This window comes from Synchiropus splendidus, chromosome 13 (assembly GCF_027744825.2).
Source record: "Synchiropus splendidus isolate RoL2022-P1 chromosome 13, RoL_Sspl_1.0, whole genome shotgun sequence".
In the NCBI taxonomy this organism is placed as follows: Eukaryota; Metazoa; Chordata; class Actinopteri; order Syngnathiformes; family Callionymidae; genus Synchiropus; species Synchiropus splendidus.
Window position 1 is genome coordinate 16,095,477 of NC_071346.1, and position 22,350 is coordinate 16,117,826.

Consider the following 22,350-nt stretch of genomic DNA (forward strand, 5'->3'; position numbering starts at 1 on the left):
GTGCTTCTTGGTCTGGAGAACTAAACAGTTTTAAATGTACACTCCGGCAGAGTGGAATCTAGAGCCAGGAACTCATAAAGGATGACGGTAAAAAGAGAAAGAACCTTGCACAGACAACAAAAACAGTTTCCATGATGAGTACCTAAACAATCCATTAGGCTAAGAAGCATGCTAAATTCCTGTTTTGTATATTTGGACACACTGCGCATAGTTGTGTGCATTAGGCAGTCAAATGAACCCCCATTTGAATTCATCATGCAAAACCATTGTAGCTAGTAAGGATAGCCCATGTGAGTTTAGCTTATGCTCGTAATATGAAGCAAATCATTGACTTGCACGACAGAGTTGTTTTGTTGGTAGTTGTTTGGCAAGCTTTTTGAATACGATTATACATTTACATTGAAACTAAAGTCCAAATTCAACTTTGCTGACTCATGCATATGGTTCAAAAGTCCTCCTCTCCTTCATGCTCGTGTCCTTTACAATGTTCTCCTCCATCTGAAATCTTGATGAACGAGAGTTTACAAGAACAAGGCCCACTCTTACATCACAGTGGGCTTTGCTAAACCTCCAGCGCAGCTCTGAATGCGCCCATGGCTGAGACGTGTCTGCTTTGCTGTGATGCTTGATTCAAGTTATTAGTTCACCGTTTCACATTGTCATATCGATGAACTCCCTCTCTCACGACTGTAAGTTTGAGTCTGAGGCGCTCCAGTGACGTCACCGTCCTCCAGTCCACGAATGAAGGAGCTCTATGAAAGTCCACGGTCAGGACGATGCACGTCAGCTCAGTTTGGACTGACAAGAAAGTGGGGCTTTGGCGGCGGGAGATTTTAACTTCAACATGAGGACCTTAAATAGTGTTTAAGAGTTCAGTGACACACTGATGCTCCTGAAGGGTGCCTCCTGACCAATCACTGTACAGTGGGCGTGGCCGGGAGAACAAGACTTCAGGAAACTAATCCTTTTTTTGGTAATATTTCAAATCACAGAGAGTTTTGCGCAAATAGACACACACTGGTGCGTTCGAAAGGGGTCTAATATTTTTAAATGATTGTGTGCAACTTGCCAAATTAAATGGGAGTAAAAGTACTACATGGAATTGCTCCACCATTTCACATTGGTTTCAAAGCCATGAGTCAAACAAAGAATGTTTTCAGGCCCCCTACTCGACATGAGTATGAGATGTCTCACAGGGTAGTGTAGGCACACTTGTGTAATGGATATTTTTACTTGATGTAAAACTGTAGAACTGAAACTAACTTAAATTTTATCTTGGATTTTCAGAGGACTAACTAATATGCAACTTAGTTAGTGTTTAATTTTTTCAAATGTAGTCAACATCTTTTCTAGTCAACACCTTTATTTGAGCTAATGTGTCTTTTCTGATTCTGAGCTAAGCTCTGATGCATGTTCAGAATTAAACACTATTAGGCTCGTGATTATCAGTGAGGGAAGTCACTTCTTCTCTTAAGCAACAATTTATTCTGATCCACCATCAGTCTTGGCTGTGGTAATGGTCCTGCAAGGAAAAGTAATCGCATACGCGCCTCAACCCCCAACACACCCCGATTAGGCAAAGCCAGGGAAGGTTGCTAGGCAACCATAATTCACTGACTGGCAGTAATGTATGTTGGTATGAGAATAAAAAAAGTGAGGCAGAGACAGAAAAAGGTAGCTACAGAGGCAATTGGAGATGCAAGCCCCAGCACAACGGATAAAGAATATAAATTGACCCATTCAATTAAAACGTCTGGGGAAAAAATAATAACGCTCATGTATTCTGGCCTTTGAGGTCAGATATTTTTTTTAACTGACACTTTCATTTACTGAAAACACTTTAATCTGGAGACAGAGAAAGATCTTGAGTAGGAGGCGAGTTTCATTCTGAATGAATGTGAAAAACCTTTGTCATCAACGAGGATTCTCCTTTTCCATAACAGGCGCCGCTTTTCGCTTTGTACTGTTTGACACATGCAGCCACATCTGAATGTCACCTTTTTTCCCCCTCCTGTCTCTTTGCTATGAAATGAACATTCGAAATATCAAGGAAATGTCACTTTGGTAAGACAGTGATTGACTTTCAGTTTCACTGACCCAAGTCATATCATGAAAACAAACCTAAAGCAAAAGGGAAATATACGAGCAAGTGGTCTCTTCAGAACCACAGCACTCATTTGAGTTCGGTATTGTGCAGGGAGAATTTACTATTGACTTTCCTGCTCCAATGAGGACTTACCACAGACAAGGTGCTGGTCATTGGACCTCCATCTGGGCTGAAAGTCCGGCGATCTTGGTTAAGCATTGGCCCATCAGGGTTGTTGGTCATGTTGGGAAGATCCATCCTCTGCATTTGGTAAGGGTGGTGAGGAGCTGAGCTGGACGAGGTCTCCAGAGGTGGGTAGGGTCCCGAGGAGGAATCGTGAGGAAGATGTGGGGGCAGCATGTGCTCTGGCAAGGTAGGAGGGGTGATGGGTGGGATGTTGAAGTCATCGTCCCCCAAACCACCCATTGAATAAGACTGGGGACACAGAAGAACAGGACACTCACCAAATGGAACTAGGCCATCAATTATGGGGAGACAGTTGACATGGGTCTCTTTAGTCTACTCCTACAAGGCACTTCTGTACCTGGTTCGGTAGAGCTGTGCATTGGCAGGTTTTTTGCCATACAATAAGGAGTGGTGATACGATACATTGTGATATATTGCGACAGTGATGCAACAATATATTGTAAGTAGAGCCATTACTATAAAGGGGAAAATCACATAATGTAGTACAATATGATGTGCATGAAAGCAAATGTATTGCTATGACTTAAGTCCAGTTAGTCCACGTCACAAATGCAGCAGATAATCAAGGTATGTATTAAATATTAAATATAATGGAGCAAACTTAAAAAAAAATCAAGACAATATTGAGATATGAAAATCGCAATACAATATCGCACAATCAAGTATTGCGATCTGCGATATTACATCCCTAGTTTAGACCAAAATGAAAGAGTAGTTTCATCATCTCCTTCAGCTTGGTTGTGACCAGTCACTTAAGAATTTTTAGCGAGGCAAACATCTTTTACTGGGCTTAGAATTCAGCACTCAGGTGCATGATCATCCAGCAACCCCTGATATGACGAGTTAATGCGAGTGCCAAGACAAAAGAGCGAGACACGAGGAGGGAAATGGAGTGAGAGAATCATGCGAAAGAAGAGTGAGAGACACGGGGGTTAAAGGAAAGCGAGAGGCAGTGGTAGTGAAGCCCTCTCATACTAATCTGACAGAGAAGATCTTTTATAGAGACTGACAGCTTTTCTGCTTGGCTGGCCACACCAGTCTCTCTCTCTCTTCCACTTTCTTGCTCCACATCTCTCACCATCCTCCTTCCAGTCTTCTCTGGCTCTCCTTCTTTTAATCTTTTCTGCAATTTGATTCCTTTTTCCTCAAACGCACAAGCAATGTCGAGTTACAGTTGCATGACGGAGCGGTGCAGTGATTTGCATGAGGCCTGATCTCACTCGTCAGCAGTCTATTTGTCACAGTGCGATTTGGGTGGACAGCTGCAGTTATTTGAATAAACACAAGACAATAGAGAGTGCGCATCAGCTCCACATGACAACACCAACTGCAGGAAAACAGGCTAGAGTTTAAGTGCCGAAACCACATTTTTGCACGTTGAGTGTGATTGATCCATTAAGTTATGAAACATTTTTTCTAATTTCTGACTACTCTCGTGTCTGAACATCTGACAAGTGCTGTGTACACTCCCTGGTCAGCAGTGGACAGTAGCCATTAAAAGTGGACCATGGGGGGAAAAAAAAAGCAGTGAACCGACAACAGAATCATGTGATGTTAAACAAAGCGTGAATAAAAGAGACCACTTCTGATGCGTGCATTCTCATGGTGCTTTTGGCAGTCGTGAGGATCTTCCACTGGTCTGCATCAGCACACACAAAAGAGTGTTACACCCAGTGTGTTCTTTCCTTTCTTCGCTAGAATCTCATCTCAATATTACACGTTTGTCTTATCTCACAACACAGTTCACAGCACACGTTATAGAATCATTTTCTGTAAATCACATGGCGCCTGCGCTGCTTATCTAATGTGAATGGCTAGTCCAAAATCCCTTTAAAATATAGGACCACGTTTCTTTTCCATTCCTTCAGAAACGACTCACTTTTTCTTCAACATTTCCAAAAATACACTTCGACGGCTGGGAAATGATTTTGAATTTGTGAATGAGATTTTGATTAGCTGAGACACATGGCGGCGTCACCCAAACAGGAAGTGTCCCAAGCTGAGAAATCCCATTCACTGGGGAAATGTTTGTTGTTGCTTATAGAAATCTAGCTTCCATTGTGCATAAATGTTTTTGATGAGTGAACATTTTTCCAATGATAAGCAGAAACTGGACCCTACAAGCATCAGACTGTGAAGTTTACATTTTATCTACTTAAATTTCTGTCCGCAAACTATATAATTTCAGAACTGAAATACTAATCTATGTATTCAACACTTCATTCAACACTATGTGGCAGAGTCAGAGATTAGTTTAAAAACACCATGTTCTCCGGGGATTTCTAAATGAAATCACTCAAACCAGAAAGGCACCAATTAGATATCAAACCAATTTACTTTAATTCAAAACACCTATTCCTAGAACCAGCACTGGTGGCTCCCAGGAGATGGTTTGCCCCTCCACACAAATAACACCAAACTACCATCAGCAGGAGTCTTGTTCCTCTTGCCAAGGCCCATATTGTCCATGTACAAATCAGACTAGGAGGCAAAACTGCATCATTATTCCTCAAATCTAAAATTTCAAATGTCACCTTAAGGAGAAATTTTTACTTTTATCAATGTTCTAACTAGTGTGGGTGTACTGGGTCTGGGCAGAGAAGCCTGTTGGGACTCTGCATAAATTACACCTCTTGTCTGTTGTCTGTCTGCCTTCCTCTCCTGTTCACTCAATCATTTCTTCATGTTATGCATAAATTACTCCCCCCCTTGTCCCTCAATTCTCTTTCATTCACGTTGGCACAAAGGCTTGCTCCTCGAGTACAGGGAGCCGGGAGAGAAAGCCTAATGTAGTCAGGATTAATTCCATTCAAGCATGTTGTGTTCACATTAGAAGCACACTTTTCACAGCTTCATGATCATTTTGAAGCACACATGTGCTAATGTGTTTGCCCGTCATCAGCGAGTCAAAACAAAAAGTCAAACTTGTGGCCGGATAAAGCAATATAACATCTTATCTCTAACTTCAAAAGAAAACATGAATCTGTATGTGATTTGTGAAGTCGGCATAAGATCTACCTGCACTGTTCTCACTGAGCTGCAATATCTGGGTCAGTCTTGCTACACTCTGATACCGCACAATACTGCAGAGTTTGCACTTCAGTGCTGTGGATCTCATGATGTGGAAATTCACCATCCGACTGCATTAAAATGTAAATCTGTAGATGAAACCATGGCCTCATTGCTGGATTCAAACATTCAGTCCACTTAAAAAACCAAATCAATGAATGTCCAGGTAGGCAGTCAGACGCTTCATGTTTATCCACCAGCGCAGCCTTCTCTTTCTTCAAAACCAGACGTGGTCGACATGGACAGTTTGGGCTTCGATTTTGGTCCACACACTCTCACTAGCAGCATAAATCGATCGAACATTGACCATTGCCATGTTTACAAGAATCTCTCTAATTCAGGTGTAATTAACTGAGACAGGTAACATGAAATTTTAATGTTTACTTTGTTTACTTTAAGTTATTAACACTTTTTCAGCTCATTAATTTCAACATACACCTTTAATGATGTGTGTTTTTGCTTGATCTATTCTTTATTTTATTCACTTTCAGTTTACCCACTCCAACTTTCATATATCAACATCTATTATTAATTATATAAGATAGCAGACAATGAAATAACAAAATAAGGAAATAAATAAATAAATATAGTCACTGTACAATACATATTGATTGCAGGATTTAAAGTTCAGTCATCAGAAGTTGAACTAGCTACACTGCCCACCACTCAGCCAGGAAGACAGCACTAACCAAAGCAACATAACAGAAAATGTAAATTTAAATTTGTGAATCAACCAATAGCTCAATTTCTCAAGACTAAAATTGGAGCGTTTGGCCACAGGACACGCTCAAAGGGGAACAATGACACAACAGTAATTTTGCTCTTCTCGTGAACAGAACATACGATAACTGTCATAATTCTATCACATCATGTGATGCTGAAGACTTTCTTTAGAGCTGTAATGCTTAAAAATGTGTGTGCATGCGTGTCTGATGTGTGTGTGGATAGTCACCCAAGGAAGACGGTGCGCATCAGCCATGTGCCCTTCTCTCCTCCAGTGCTGTGAGCTTGAGTTTAGGGGTGTTCCCTTGCTGTGAGGCGGTGGGGGCTGTGGCACACGAAACTGTGGGAGGAATCAAAGTAGCAGACAATAGATTGAGATGGACCCAAGGGCCATAACAAGGTCAAGGGTCATATAGGGGGGTCATGAAGAGGAGCAAGGGTAAAGGCGAAGCTTCAACCACATATACTTTTGCCTTAGCATTGGTGCGAATTGAATCTAGTTGAAGTGGAAAAATTAGAAAAAATAAAAAATATATATCTCGTGAAGACTACTGCACAAAATCATCTCAAGGTCAACTTGGTTTACTTTTCCATAAACAGGATAAGCACAGTGGGGTTTTTTCCATCATAAACAAGTATTTTCTTATTCATCATCAGTGTTTCATTAGATTACATAGTTCAAAACTATAACAAATATTTAGGAATCGGTTGAATGTGTCCATTAAGACTTGTCCTACACTTACATTTCACTCAGGTTCATATTAATGATGTGTTAGTAAAAGCACCTCTATCGTACCTCACAGCAGGTAGCAAAGCAGCAAAATGACACAAATTAAAGAAAACGGTTTAACCGCTAAAGTATTTCAGGACAAAAACCTACAACTTGATAGAGGCAATACTCCTCGATATTGACGCCATTTATTCTTTTTTTTATATATAAAACATTAAATCACAGACACCACTGAACAATATTCTCCATTGTACACTATGAATATTGGATTTATAGAGAGGCATCTTATTAACTGCAGCTGTGACGTCACACACAAAGACCTCAGGGGCTTAGTTTCAAAGCAGTTAGACAAGACATTAACAGACTTTTTTTCTTTCATTTCATTAGGCTTAAGCTAATTGTTAAGCTAGCTAACAAGTCGAGGGAACATAATTTTAACAAGCCACAAACTAACTGTGTTAATAGTCCGCTTGATTGTTCATTAAAAAGAACAGGACTAATAAGATATAAGTGGCCTGTCTTTAATTTTGCTTAACAATGCTTCAATGAAGTGGTGTTCCTTGACAATTAAATGATGCTCATCTATAAAACAGAAAATGAGTCATTCACATCACTGAGGTTTTACATCTTCTGTCATGATTTCAGTACCAAAAACAGTTGTCAGTAAAGATGATGAGGAAGTGAGAGAAACTTCTGAAACTTTCCCAGTGGATTATTCTTCCACAGTAGATCAAGAGTTTGAAAATGTTTGAGTCTTCCTTTCTCTCACTTGTGTTCTATGATGTTGTCCTCTGCATGTTATGAAAAACCCATGTTATACTGTTACCATTGTTAACATTTTTGTGGTTCTTTTGCGAGTCTGACACAGTACGGAGTCAAACTTAATGTTGTATGCTGTTATAGTTTCAAATGGTTCCGCACATGTCTCACACAAAGAAAGCAGTATTTTCTCTGAACACATACATAACATTTTCCCTACGTTGAAATAAGAGGATGTTACCATTTCAGTGATCCCAAACCTTGGGTGCCTGGATGTCCAAGGGTTCCACCAGCAATTAATGGGTGTTCACAAATGTTGAATTAGGAGTAAATTGATCAAGCCACGGTGTACCAAAGTGTACCACTGTGAATAGGAACCACCAGGCCAATAAATGCAAAAATCCAATGACTCACTTATATTAGTGATCGTGGTTTTAAAAACTCGCTGGGGACTCAGTAAGTGCTCAACTGCTGATGCTGATCTAAACAGCACGACGGACTAAAATCTGTCCACTTCATCGAGAGATGAAGGGCAAAGCCGCTGAGCTACACGAGAGCAGTGCAGTAACAGACAGGCTCTTACTGCCCACTAATTCAGCCAGCAGTCGATGTGAGTGATGGTGAAGTAATCGGAGCGAGATAATACGGTGATGAAGACAACTTAATTAACACTGCTACAATGTTCAGTTTCTGCCACTAATTAAATAAGAGGCAGTCAATCATAACAACACTGCTATCATAATATTACAGTTGAACTTGTTTTTGATCACAATTGCAAGCGGCACTTGGAAAAAGATTCTCTCTTAAAAGAGGTCTATGGTCCCAAAAAGTTTGAGGACTCGCCTGTCCAAACCTAAACTGGATCCAACAGATTCATGTTGTTTAAAACAGTGAAATTAAGTTCAGCAAGTGCTCAACAACTGAGGTAAAATAGCATTTCTCATGGGGAATCTAGGGCTTTTGAATGTAGGCATACAATGCAAGAGTAAAGGAAGCAGCAAAATAACAACGTACACAAAACAAAAACTCACCTGACTGGCTGAGACGTAGTCGAGGCTTGCTTCCTGCATACCCAGAAACATTGTGTCTCCTTCCAACTTGAGAAGAGAAGAGAGAGCAACAGAGTCAACGATCAAACAGTCGCTGCCATGCAGACAGGCAATAGACGGTGGAGGTAAAAAAAGAAACTGCAACCCTCACGCCATATTTACAAGAAAGAACAGCAGCTGTAACAATAAGAGAATGCAGGAAGTTAGCATCTAATTTACAGGGGAGCAAAGTCTCCACATCAGGTGTCAACAGACTGACTTAACTAGCATTCATGAGAATGCATTGCTTTGGAGTAGTACCAATTGATCTGCAGTATTTACGAATAAAAATCATTCAGTTCATTCAGAAATAGGGTTAATAAAAGGCGGTGAATATTTCTTATCAAAACATTAAAGTTGAACCAAAGAGGTACAATTCAAACTGACTGAACAAATAAGTGACAGTAAAGTAGTAACAGAATACATATATCATTGTGTAAGTCCTGGTCAAATATTTCTAAAACAAAGGAAACACAAATCTAACATCTAGCAGGACTCAAACATTGATTATTGAAGCGTGGCACATTAGGCTTTGGGCTTGTTGAAGCCCTGGTGACAATGACGTCTTCGGAAGCTTCCGATTGGTATTGATATTTCAGTTAATCACCTCAGTCACACCTGAAAGGCACTGCTTCTCTTGGTGTCAAAAGAAAATCGGCCGAGATATCAAGAAAAGAACAGAAGTAACCTACACACCTGGTTAAAAGTATGAGTGTCCGTAAGCAAATCATTACAGGCACTGCAGACAATTTCACTGTGTGATAAAAGGGATGAAAATGTGTTGTTTTTGTTGATGTTAATCTTCAATAAAATGGATAGTCAATATTGAGCAAAATACCTCGACAAGTAAGAGTGTTACTAAGTTGGAACAGGAAGGAAAGATCTAAAAATATACAGAAAAATCTAGCCATAAAATCTGCCATTGAACGGTAATATCAGCAGTGCACGGTCCCATTTAAGTACTTCATAGATGGATTTTAGAAATAAGTGACTTTGCTACAGTAACATAAGTAAACTCAACTAAATCTGAATATTAAAATGTCAACTTCCAAAGGGAGCTCAAGCTTTTAAACAAGACTATACATCTGCTATTTAATGGCACTAAAGTACTTATTAAAGTTAAAAAGTAATATTTTAAATCGAATATGTTTCCTCTGTAAATTATGCCAAAATAATTTCAGCTTTCAAGTTCTTAAAAAAAAGTCCATACTTGATTGTTGCACAACTGCGCTATATGAGTTGCACTCGGAATAAACAGTGCATAAAAACATGTCTCTTTAACAGCGGGTTTTATGAGGATATAATTGCAGTCTTGGTCGTCAAACACATATTTAGGGGATGGTTTAGGCAGGTGGGCAGAGGTGACAGGCACACACACAGACACAGGTGGACAGAGAGGTGTAACTGCCCAACCATCTGCCAGCTGTTGGGTATTATGCAAATGAGGTGTATGTTTACAGAGTCAACAGAAAGCTGAAACAGTCCACTGACAAGTTCTCCAGGCTTTCTATGAATGACAGTTAAATTTTAATGACATCAAAAAACTTGGGGGGGAAAAAAATAAAAAGGCTTGGGGAGAAAAATATCTCCGACCAATCCGCATCAACCTTTCTAATCCTCGTCTCTGCTCTCTGGAAAGTGAATATTTAGACTAAACAAGGATGAAGGATAGAGGAGCGGACACGTTGACCTTCCTGTCAAAATTGCTCTCTCATGAACTTCTAAAGGCGGGTGATATCTTCAGCGTAAGCACTCTCTCTCACACATACGCACACACACAGAGCAAGTACTAAAGTTTTTCAAGACAAAGCTTACAAAGCGAAAGAAGCAGATGAAATATCATGAGGACTCAAAATGAAAGAGGACTACTACATCCGTTTAATGCCAGTCATTCGGAACACATCACTCACATAAAACAATCGGCAGAACGTTTGTTTTCAGACAGAGAAAGAAATGTAGAGCGCTCTGAATAAACCAAGCCAGAAAATTATGGTTCATTTCATCCCATTACTTTGTTTCAGCATATTTATTCCCGACCCTTAAGTACGTTCTGAAGCCAACAATCATTAAATTAAATTAAATAAAGTTTTAGTTCTCATTAAAGTGATATGATAATTTGCTGAATTGATTTTTATGTTCTTCATGACTTTGGTGAATTCAGTTATTTTCATTTTTCCCCACAGCATTTACATGAGAGTGAAAAGTCAAATTTATCAGTCTAATTTATAAATTTTTGTTATTAGAATTTGAACAATTTACTCTGTGAAGGTTAATATTCTTGCTATATGTGTATTGATTTACACTCATATGATTTACAGTGATTTGACATTTATCAAAAATGTCCACAGAAATAGTCTTCATTTAGCGTATCGTGGAAGCAAGTGCAAACGATGAGCGCTGAACTGTCTGAGTGACTCTGTGCCACTGAGTCCAGAGAGGATAGATGATAGTCCATTTTTGCTGTCATAGTAATATAGGTCCAGAACAGAATCCAGCCCTGTCCAGCTATAAAAGCAAAGAGTCTGGAGTAAAAGCAGGGAAACATTTACATAGATGGTTCTTTCTTGTGTTTGTTTTCAAGACTAACTATGACATGCCAGGCGAGACATCTCATGACGTCGACTTCTGCTTGTGTCTCTCCAAACTCACCAACAGACTCTCATTCAAGCAAAACATACTGACGGTTATCAAGAGGACTTTTTCATCCGATGTTGATACACTTATGCATTAGGCTTTCAGGAGAGTAAAAGAAAACTCACTTGGATGAAAAAATGACAACCGCTAATATGTGACACGTTAGGGCTGAGATCGAACTCACCATTCTACACAAAATCTCTGCCTTCTCTCTCCAGCACTTTGCTTTTAAACTGAAGCCTCCACACAAACTTCTCTTACTACCGGTACTTGCAATTTACGACAGACGTTGGTAACACAGCCTATTTGAGTTACGCCCCGTACAGACAAGACAACACTACACTGAAATTCTCTCTGTAAAAATATATAAGACACGCAATTGCATTTAAGAGAAAGAAGCTCATCATCACTTGCCACAGTAAACCTAAACATCAGAGGGTGGTAATCACTTCAACAGAAAATATATCCAATTGTGTTTCAGGTACTTTAAGTGTAGAACGGCACATTTGCAGTTTGTGAAAACCATCTCAAACCCAGAGAGGGAAATAAAAAGATAGCGAGGTATGTAGTCAGACCAAATTACCCTCTTTCTGTACGCACATGTGTGTATGTGTTTGTGTGGGAAAGCAAAGGTTTGAATAACAAGCAGTCTGCTAAGTGGGTCAGGGTCGGAGGAAGGGGGAGAGAGAGGGGAGAGAGACTATTAGGATGACAGACAAGGACAAAGGAATAGAGAAATATACAGTAGTTGGGAGAAAAAGAGGGACAGATTTGCTGGAATTAAATTTTACTGAACAGTGGATAGAAAAGATGAGGATGAGAGGAGAGTCTAGAGACTAGTGTACTGCGGTAAAATAAAAAATACAAAATATAATTATCATGAGAAATCTTTGGAGTTTTAGATTTAAATTATAAAGATAAATGTTATTTTTTGATCGGGAGAAAAATAGCACTTCTGAATAACACACAGCAGTGGCAAATCTGATGAATGTTTTTTCATATCGCCATGGTGACAACGTACACACGGCCATGTTTGCTGTATTAATATGTACAAGTGTTACGTTGATGACTGTTTGAGCCAAAGACATAACTTTTGAGCGTGTATTGAACCAAAATATTCCACAAGCGTTACTAAAACTTTCAGGCAGGAAATCTCAACTTAATCACTCACAACATCTAAATTCTCCACCATCAGCATGGTTGCATGACAACTCAGGAAAAACAAATTATTGCATGAGTCCGGCTAAGTTCGGACTCGCTTGTAAACAGCTTAGTCCCACTACTGGGGAGAAATTGGAATTTCTCTCAGTCGGACTATGCCACCTGGATAATGGTATTAATAGCTTGACTAAGCTAGCATGTAGCCAAGTAGCTGGACTATGATGGGACTGGGTGATGTGTGGCTGCGTGAGCTACGCAGCGGTAGTGAACAAACTAATAGATTAATCACAGTCTCATGATGTCGAATAACCTTATATAATACAATCGAGAAGTCGTGCAAGTAACCACATGTGCAGTATGTGTGTTCCTCAGGCTTAGCTGATGTCTGCGGTGAACTCATAACAAACCTGATATCAACCTTTTTTTGTAACTTGCAACGACAATCTGCAGATGTGGAGATTTGTCTTCAGCCTGGGGTGTTTTGTTTGTTCTCAGAGGAAGATTTGAAGATGTGATTTGTTGGTTTTAGAAGACAACATTACCATCATGTTAGCAACCGTTAGCATGGTTGCTAAGTGATCAACAGCTCTGTGCTTTAGTTACTCGACATCTATCATTCTTGTGATACAAGGAAAACAGAGTTGGACAGCTCCATGATGGGGATGGTGTCCAACCTTCGCTTCAAAGCGCTGATTCTGAACCTCTGAAGTTAAACTATCTAACAAGTCAGCACAATCGCTGTCAACAGAGTCTGAAAAGTCTGAAACAGCACCTCACTACCTGTCAACTTTGAATGCGCTTCCCCTACGGTCATTGGAACGGGAAGAACTGAAGAGCTCACAGCGCCACCCCGCATCACAGAGGTGAACTACTCATAGCCGGATCGTCTCTGACTCCGTGGCTTAATCGAGCTGCTACTCTCTGCATATAACCACAGTCAACGATCATCTTTGGATCTCTGCACACTTCAACACACCACACTGACAGCTACGAGGTTTTCAACAGCGACTCTAATAAAATCATGTAAACGTAGATACAGTGGAACAAATTCCTTTTTCTTTATGTTCTAATTGAATTTTAATTTAAAAACCGAGCATCAGCATCAACAAAGCAGTTATACATTCAAATATTCATGTAAAGCCAGCTAACATAAGAAGTGGGGATCTGACATAGGTCAGCATCACATTGTGCAGCTGCTCTCTCACCAAAATGAGAGAACATTCAATAATAGCTAAAATTGTGAGGCTGAATAAAAGTGACTTCATTGATAAGCATCGGTTTGTTTGCGTTTTAATTTATGCAATCCATTTTCTTTATAATCCATAGTCAGCCCAACTATGAGAAAAGTGGCGGGCAGACAAAGAGAAAACTTGTGTTTGAGAACATAAGGACGGGGTCAAGACAGACCACCCTTTCTCAAGTGTATTTCCATCTTGCAGAAGTAATTAGCGTGCTGCCATGACAGTTAGGATTCTATGATCACGAACAAAAAGGCACTAAAGCAACGAAACACTAAAACTTTTAAATAGTTCACCAGGAACACGTCCAAGCCTCCCGAATGGAATTTCATTGAACTAAGCCATTGTCGACAACTCACACACAAACACAATGTAGAGATGGTTTCAGTGGGTGATTTGATTGCAATATGTTTGTTTTGGAAATGAATACCTGATAATTAGTCTCTTCTGGCAGCTTTCAATATCCACCCATCTGTTCTCTTTGGCATCCCTCCATCAATAAGAAGCCACTCCTTGCTACGTCCACGAGTTTTGAGAAGCTGAAACACTTGCAGCATCGCACATATACAAGCTAAATTACTGAGTCACTCAGAGAGGAATTGTTCTCAAGTGCCATTCACAGCCAGCGTGGACAGATGGACAGACAGATGTGCTGATCGTTTTCTCACACAGAAGTATTAAAATAAAGTATAACTCCATTGCACGCCACAACAGTATTGCCCATAGGAGGTTTAGTGAGGACCTAGTTGTCTGTAAAAAAAAGCAAGGTAGCATGGATCAATAAATGAGGTGATGACATAAGGAATGAAATCAATATTTTATATATCAACTGTTTTCATGCGTTGTGTGCAAAAAACAGAGGCTATTCATTTTAACTAGGTCAATAAAATGAATAAAAATATGGAAAATGAAAAAAAAAAATACATTGGTTTGACTAAAGCAATAAAACTGCTAGCCTTTCTCCTGACAGTGATGCAGTCAAAAACTGCCCAAGTGGGATGCAAGATAAGGTGGACTCAAACCTGCTACAAGCTGTGCAAGTTAAACACAATCATAAAAACAATTTGTCAAATTTTAAGCATAAAAAGAAATCAATTATTCATGGAGACAAACCACGGGAGAATTATCAACCGAACCTCCTGAACTTCTTCCGAACTCTTTCAATTTCATAAATGAAGCATTTCCACTGGCTCTCGTGGGTGTTTTGAACACAGCAGGAAGCTGCTCTTCAACACAGCTGTGCTGCAAAATATTAAGGCTACCAGGTAAACATTATGCAGTACTTTAGCAGCGGAATGTGAATATTCATTAGCTTTCTGGTGGCTGACAGAGTCGACTGCTTATAAATGAAAACATTAAGAGGCTCTATGGGATTCAATACCTTTATTTAACATGTTTCCTGGCTGTCGTCACGGAGGAAAATGTGACTTTATGCAGCACACTTTTTAAGTTCTACCATCAGCATTCATAATAACCAAGTAGAAGAAGGAAAAAAACACAAATTTGAAAGGATATCTAGACAACGTCATCTTCCACTCAACAAAATGAATGGAAAATAGTAGGGGCGGAAGAAAAAATAGGCTCAAACATCACAATACTTGATTCCACGATATTGCATCAATGTTTTTGCTGAAATATCGCAATACTTGACCATGTGACATTGTCTTCACATTTTACGTCAGCTATATCGATATTTAATACAGACATACTTGGGATATGCTGCTGCATTTATGACATATTTTTTTACGAATAATGCAGTGAAGTTTATTTATTTATTGATTTGTTGGAAGCTGTTCATTCCACTGTTGGATTGCGAAATTTAACTGAAAGTCTGACTGGACTGACTTCATAACAATAAACATGTTTTATACACATAATACTTAACTGCATTATCTGTTTTTTTCCCCTAAAAACGACGTCTCTTGTTGACAAATATTACAATTTATTGCAGAACTGATAGTATGGCAATACATTGTAATGTATCGTAGCACCACTCCTGTATCGGGATACGCATCATACCTCCCGATACACAGCCCTAGAGAATAGTGTACGCCACTTGGACCTCACAAAATGTTACAAAATTTACAAAATAAATGATCTGCTGTAAAAGAACATGTCCCCATTGAGGGAAGAATAAAGGCAGTCGTATTCAATCCAATCTAAATCTTGATGCTAAATAATGAGCCTCAACAGTGCTTATCTTGAAACGCGACCAAACTGTCTAGAAAGGCTTAAAATATGAACTTTTAATATTTTTTTGATGAGACAATTACCAATGAGGGTCTGACCTCTTTACCTGAAAGAAGGTTACCTTCAAGGATTTTTTTTAAGTTTACAGACTTTTCAAAACAGGCATTTTTCCCCGTGTGTAGTTTTATAATAAGGGTGCCACTGTTGGATGCAGCCGGCATCATCCACTGTAATTCTTTCTCAGCCCAGGCTTTTTCTACATGTAAACGAATGTGGCACACTGCCACGGCTCAAACTCAAACCGCCATGCCTTCAGAATAATGACCTCCTTTTTAAAGATGAAACCGTCATCAAAAGTATTTAAAAGAAGTGGAAACATTGACACTAACGGAAAACATGCGACGCATCATGGAGGTGGACACGATTATGCTGAAAGTAACACTTCTGTTTCCATGATATTTAAAGAATTTCAAGACCTGAGGAAGCACCCTGTACTACAGATGACATGATGAATTAATGCATCATGCTACAACACAAGGAAGCAAGCACGACATCATATTACTGTGGTTTTGGGACTCAGTCATATCTAACTCTCAGTTGGTGGTAAAATTAACAAGTGCATCTTGATTTGCCCTCCGTCCATCTGCACTCCTTGATCAGTTGCTGTCCCATTCTCTCTTCTAAGACATAAAGAAAAAATGTAAGTGTCCAACAATGCGTCAGATAGGTTCCTCTACTCTTGTCAAATTCATTTGTACATTCATCACAAAGCTTTCATTTGTTACTTGAGCAACAAAGCACATCTTAAAAAGTGTGAATGGGCTTTCCCAACGCTGCAATTATTCAGTTTATTCATGTCAGAGTCTGATTTTGTTCATCCATCTATTACGGCGCTCTGGCTGCCGGCCATGCTGATGTTCTGATGCATTTCCATCTTGATTTTTCTCTTCACCACCTGAGTGGCAGGGATGTGTACAAGCCAGTTCGCCAGTTCAGACAATTACAGAGCTGCAGTGAGAATACATTTTCAGTTTGGTTGAAAAAAAATAAGCATATCCGTAATGTGGTTTACTTGGATGCCTGCCTTTATGAGCACACTGTTACAGGTAGTGAGAGATTCTGATGCTGCAAAAGCTCTCAAGGGATTAGGCTAATGATTACGCCTCTTCCTTTGAAGTTACTCTGGCCCGGGGTTCTGGGTGGCGTCTAGATGAAGTGAGCAGAAATGGTCTACGGTCACTTGATCGATGAGGTCACAAACCAACTGTGTCCCTTGACTTTTCTCTCACAACTAGCATTTGGACTTGAGGCCATGCTAACCTCAGGGTTTCGCTCCACTTACAGTTTGAATGCAGGGCAAGGAGTCAACATCGCTGCAGTCTTAAACAGACTCTATAGGGTCCCTGTGAAAGACTGTAGTTAAACATTGAGTTCGGGTTACAGCTACGAAGGCTTTCTGGGAGCAACGTTGAGTGAAGTGCGGAAAGGAACCTCTCAGAATGCTGTGTATTACAAACAATTTAGCTGTCCTAGATATACACAGTCCTGCACCCAACTACTACTATTTCACAGTACTTCAAAATTTAAAAAGATACATGGCTTCACTTTACGTTTTTTGACAATTTTATGACTACAAGAAGCTAGCTAAGATTTTTGTTGAAAAATAACAGAAAATGTTCTCAATGACTATTATTTGCAAAATAAAATGGCACAACAGCAGTCTACTATGGCCTCGTCCTCATATTTTTGAAGCATCCTAATACATAAAGCAAGGCATTTACTACAAAATCAGCAGGTAATAGTTTAAAAGCCAGTTTGAATAAACTTGACTTTTTCATTCCCTTCAGCGCCTGGCTATTTATAGCAATCAGTGGAACACTTTTTACATCGGTTCTTTTCACATCTACATCAGAGCGGTGGTGGGTAATGTTCTGTACATCCACTCAAACAAATATCTATAGGTATTTTTACAGCTGTGCCCTACACGTCTGCGCCTCACTCTGCCCTATTCTTTGTGCCCTCTTTCTACAGCCTCATGTCATTTTCTCCTTCCACTTCCCATTCCTCCCTCTCCTGGTTTTCTCCATTCCCCCACACAAGTAATATGATCTCGTCTATCAGGCCGACACAGCCATGAATCAAAAGACAGAGAAATATAGTATAAACCTTAGTGGCCCCACCCCCACTACGCACACACACGCACAACTACAACATCCCTACCCCCAACAACCTTCTCTCTCGCTCCCTCTCTCTCTAGTCCCTACCCCCAACCAGCTCTCTACATCCACAGCCTCTATCTACCACATCTTGCTCCTTCTGAAACAAACACTTGATGAAAACAATTCTCTTTGCGACTGTGTGCTTGTGGCTTTTCCTATCATTTTAGACAGCATGTGGTGTGTGCAGCGTTGCCCTGTGGAGGATAAAATGCATGTCTGTCACATAGCAGTCGTAAGAAAGTCAATAACTTAGGGTTAATTAAAGGTATGTAGGACCCAGTTAACATCCCTTAGTCTGAGAGTGAGGAAAATCAATTGACTGAGTTCAAGTTTGCTTCTGCAACTGAAATTGAAGTTTTGCTGCAGATGAATCTCAACGCTGCTGACTTTTGACTTAAGTCAAGAACCTCTGGTGGCACAGGTGCTGACACCCCTCAGTCGCCCATTGTTTCGTGACAAAATCATGGACTGTAGTTGGTTTTTTAATTGTGACTGACTTATCTTTTGCTCTCTTTTGGAAATGTTGATCCAACATGTAAATTACCCTTCACATTCAATGAGCATAATTATTTAATGTGCTTATTTAACTTAATATTCAACTCAACATTTTCAACATTTACACTCGGTATACAGTAGTGGGAATGTAAGACAAGAGAGGATGCGTGTGTATAACACATTTTCCTATGAGCAGAATTACAAAAAGTATTTACATTTAAACTTTGAACACACATCAAAGTGGAGTAGTTAAACTTCTAGAAATATTTCATCTGTATTGATTTTCCAGTATAAGTAATTTTGTATTGCCCAGTTAGGTAATATGTTCTGTTGTGGTCAATTACAGTTTAAATGTTATTTTAAGAAAAGGTAGAAGGTTTGCCATTTAAAATCAAATAAATGTAACCTACAATGTTGGATATTTCTGGTATCTTTTGGGGGCATACGCCTCGCACTGGGAAATATAGGCCGACATGATTAACCACTTTGCTTTATCATGCATATTCCATCTTTGTCAAGTGCCACTTAGTACAGATATCTAACAGTGATGTTAAAAAATAGTTCAACATAAACAAAAACATGGAATTGACTTTGACACTGATCCCATCCCAGTAAACCCCATTTAATCATTATATTTTACTAATGAATCACTAAAAACGGCTCTGGAAAGCAACCAACATCATCATAATACACTAAAATTTCCTATTTTATAGTAATCACTATCAGGAGTATTGAGGTCATCGTAAGTGGGGGTGCGGTGACTCTTTGACCTCTGTTTGCATAATCCTGTTTAAATCAATCAAACATAAAAACCAAAATAGCTGCAGGGTTAACTCTGTTTTCTGCTTCTTTCTTTTGTGTCACTTCTGCTTCAAGTCGATCATCAAAATGCCTCTCTGCAGCGGTGCCCAGGAGGTACCAATGGAAGTGGCTCAGGTAGGTCACATTAAACAACCAAAACAATAACAGCCTTTTATTTCTAGTAGCTTCGTTCTGTGGGATGGTGCTACACTACTAAAGTTCCATGTATAAGAGGAAAAAAATGTATATTCAGTAAAAAAAGATTTTAATCTAAAATTATTGCTTTGTCTAACAAGAATATAAAAACTAGATTTTTTCAAAATCTAGTATTTGTCAATGGAAAGAGGAATCAAATAAACAGTTACGGTCCCTAAAACCAACCCCGATGACAAGGTGAAGTTAAGCACCTTCAAAGCAAGTGGTGCAACATATTCTCCCATGACTCGCTTTGAAGTTTCATTGGGCTACTCTGAAAAATCCCTTCCATGACTCTAGCTCACTAAACCATTTGAAAGAACTGCAATTCCTCTTGAAAGTACTCCCTTATTTTCCTCATATTTTCCATCAAAGAATAGAACTATGCCAAACTCTCTAGAGTTCCCCAGACCTTAACAGTCTTTTTCTGTGCTCGACTCTGAATATTGGACAGGTGACTGAATGCTTTCCCCCGGTGCTAACAGAGACACAAATGAAAATCCATTACAACTTAATCCACATTTCAGATGAATTCAATTCTGACGAAATACTGTTCATGTCACACAGAAAAGGGACCCGATTTGGACGATGACTCAAGTCTCCACAATGGCCTGACCATTAATTGTGGCCCAGCAGGACAATTAAAAATGTCTGTAATTCTATTTTCAATGTTCAATAAATGTTCTGTTTCACCGGGCATCAGATCGAAGGTTAATGATGTGTTGTTGGCTCTACTCATCAACAAGAGCTAATTATTTAATGATGCTATTCATCACTGTCAAATGAGCCAACGGATGGGTGGATGGATTTTCCAGGTCTCACGGCATAACAGAGCATCTCTGTCCCAGGTTCATATTCCGACCATGACCTCTGACCCCTGGGAAGAAGGAAAGAGCGTCCCAGACTCCAATTAGCTCTCACAGCAAAATACGACTGAACAGCAGCGATGTTGAGGCCAGAAACGACTTTAAAGAATCTCAGTTCCTGAGATTCTTCTGTCATTTTAGTCGTTTTTTTTTTATGGAACGCAGTGAATGACTGATGAGGATGAGGTACTGTGTAGTTACTCTCATCAGCAACGTTAATTCACCCCAGACTAGTCAAGCTTTTAATTACCACTTAATTGGCAGGCAGGAGAGAAGAGGACATGTGGAGTCAACCCGAGTGCACCGCACACAAAGGTGACTTTCATCTCGGCCCAATGTGAAACACAAGAACTCACCTTGTTGGCTCCTCCGAAGGCCGGGTCAGTGTACGAGATCTGCCCGAGCCTGCTGTGGTCTGGCGCGGCCAGAGGCTGCGGGGGAGGCGGGTAAACTGTTACATCCATGGCTGCAAGAACAACCACCTTTCCGGTTCTGCTGCTATGCCTCCTTTGCTCTCTGAGTAAAACTGGAGTCTGAAACTTTGAGACCGGGCGACTTCGCGGTAGAAAAGGGGGAGTCAACGCGACGAACGCGGGAGCGAACGTATCCCGGAGTCGGTGAAGTTTAGCTGGATGCTTTGCTCTCCACACCGGCTGCGGCGTTCAACTCAAAACTTCCCGCTCTTCTTCGGATACTTTCTGTTCGAAATAAGCGGAATAAAGTAACGCGCGGCTTCGGAAATGACACTTTCTCTCGGTTTGACGACGGTATGCTCTGCTGACAGGACGCCCGCGCGGTGTGTCCCTGCCTGGGACTCTGCTTCTGTGGTCGCTGCCTCGCTGAGCTGCCTGCTCCGGTACAAAGAGCACCGTCATGAAGCTAGCATGCGTGCTTCTCCCAACCGGAAGTTACAATACATTTCAAACTAAAATAAAACACACTGCATTACATTTCTCTCATTCTCTCCGTATTTGTCAGAGAACAAGTATGCGTGGTTTTTTCTTTCTCAATAGTGTATTTTAATATAATTTGAGATATACACTTTTAGTCTTACATTGGGCAATAAAAATGCTCGCAGATTCTACAGATTCGTTGTCACTACAGCCTTTTTGTAGGTAAAATTGTGAATAAACGTGTTTCTGTGCTCTGCTGATGTGATATAGATAATATAATAGTCATAGTTATGTTCAGCTTGATAGACGGTAGTATGTATCAAAATAAAAGCATGACCAACACTAAAACACAGCACACCTCCCTAATTCACCTTTAACAGTTTGAATGTAATAATAGAATACAATTACTGAGAGACAATGCACTAACCTGACTCTAGAATAGACAATCACAAATAATAAAAAGGGTTTTTTAATAGTGATTTGGACATCAACTTTGAACTGAGAAAAGGGAGAAGGACTCCAAGCATTTTCATTTAGTGTGTGTTTTTCCTGGTGGGCTTCAGTGGGCTGTTCTTTTTAGAGGATTTCGAGGTCGTGGGAATGATCAGTATTTTTCAATGCAGTCTTGTCAAAGTGAGGACTGAGATTTATGTTGGCTGGTTATGATGGGCGGAGAGGGTTTTAGAGATCGAAAATGTCTATATTTTAATTTGTAAGAAATTTGGATTCAAAAAAGTCCTGTTGATAACGTGACAATGAAGTTCGACACATGGAAGGTGACATTTTGCCTCAGCAGGTTAAACAGGTTGATCTGGTCACAGACAATATGCAGAATTTTTTTGGTATGTTTCCTCCTACATCTACATTTATGTTCATCCTCTGACAATGCTGCTCAACAACTTTCATTTACATGTTTTTGTGCCTCATGTGCATATTCCGAGAATCCAGTCGGCCCAGTATAATCTCACACCTTTCCACACCTGCATCAGTTGAGCA

General features: G+C 39.9%; 1 protein-coding gene across 1 annotated transcript in view; it reads right to left on the reverse strand.

Moving 5' to 3' along the window:
• The window catches only part of tox (thymocyte selection-associated high mobility group box), a 28,648-nt gene extending 7,366 nt beyond the window's left edge, over window positions 1-21,282 (reverse strand). The window contains exons 1-4 of the mRNA XM_053884348.1: window positions 20,818-21,282; window positions 8,606-8,671; window positions 6,315-6,425; window positions 2,240-2,521 (exon numbers count right to left, since the gene is read on the reverse strand). Coding sequence (XP_053740323.1) covers window positions 2,240-2,521; window positions 6,315-6,425; window positions 8,606-8,671; window positions 20,818-20,925 — 567 coding nt within the window. The 5' untranslated portion in view covers window positions 20,926-21,282. The remainder of the gene's footprint in view (window positions 1-2,239; window positions 2,522-6,314; window positions 6,426-8,605; window positions 8,672-20,817) is intronic.
• Window positions 21,283-22,350: the final 1,068 nt, after the last annotated feature.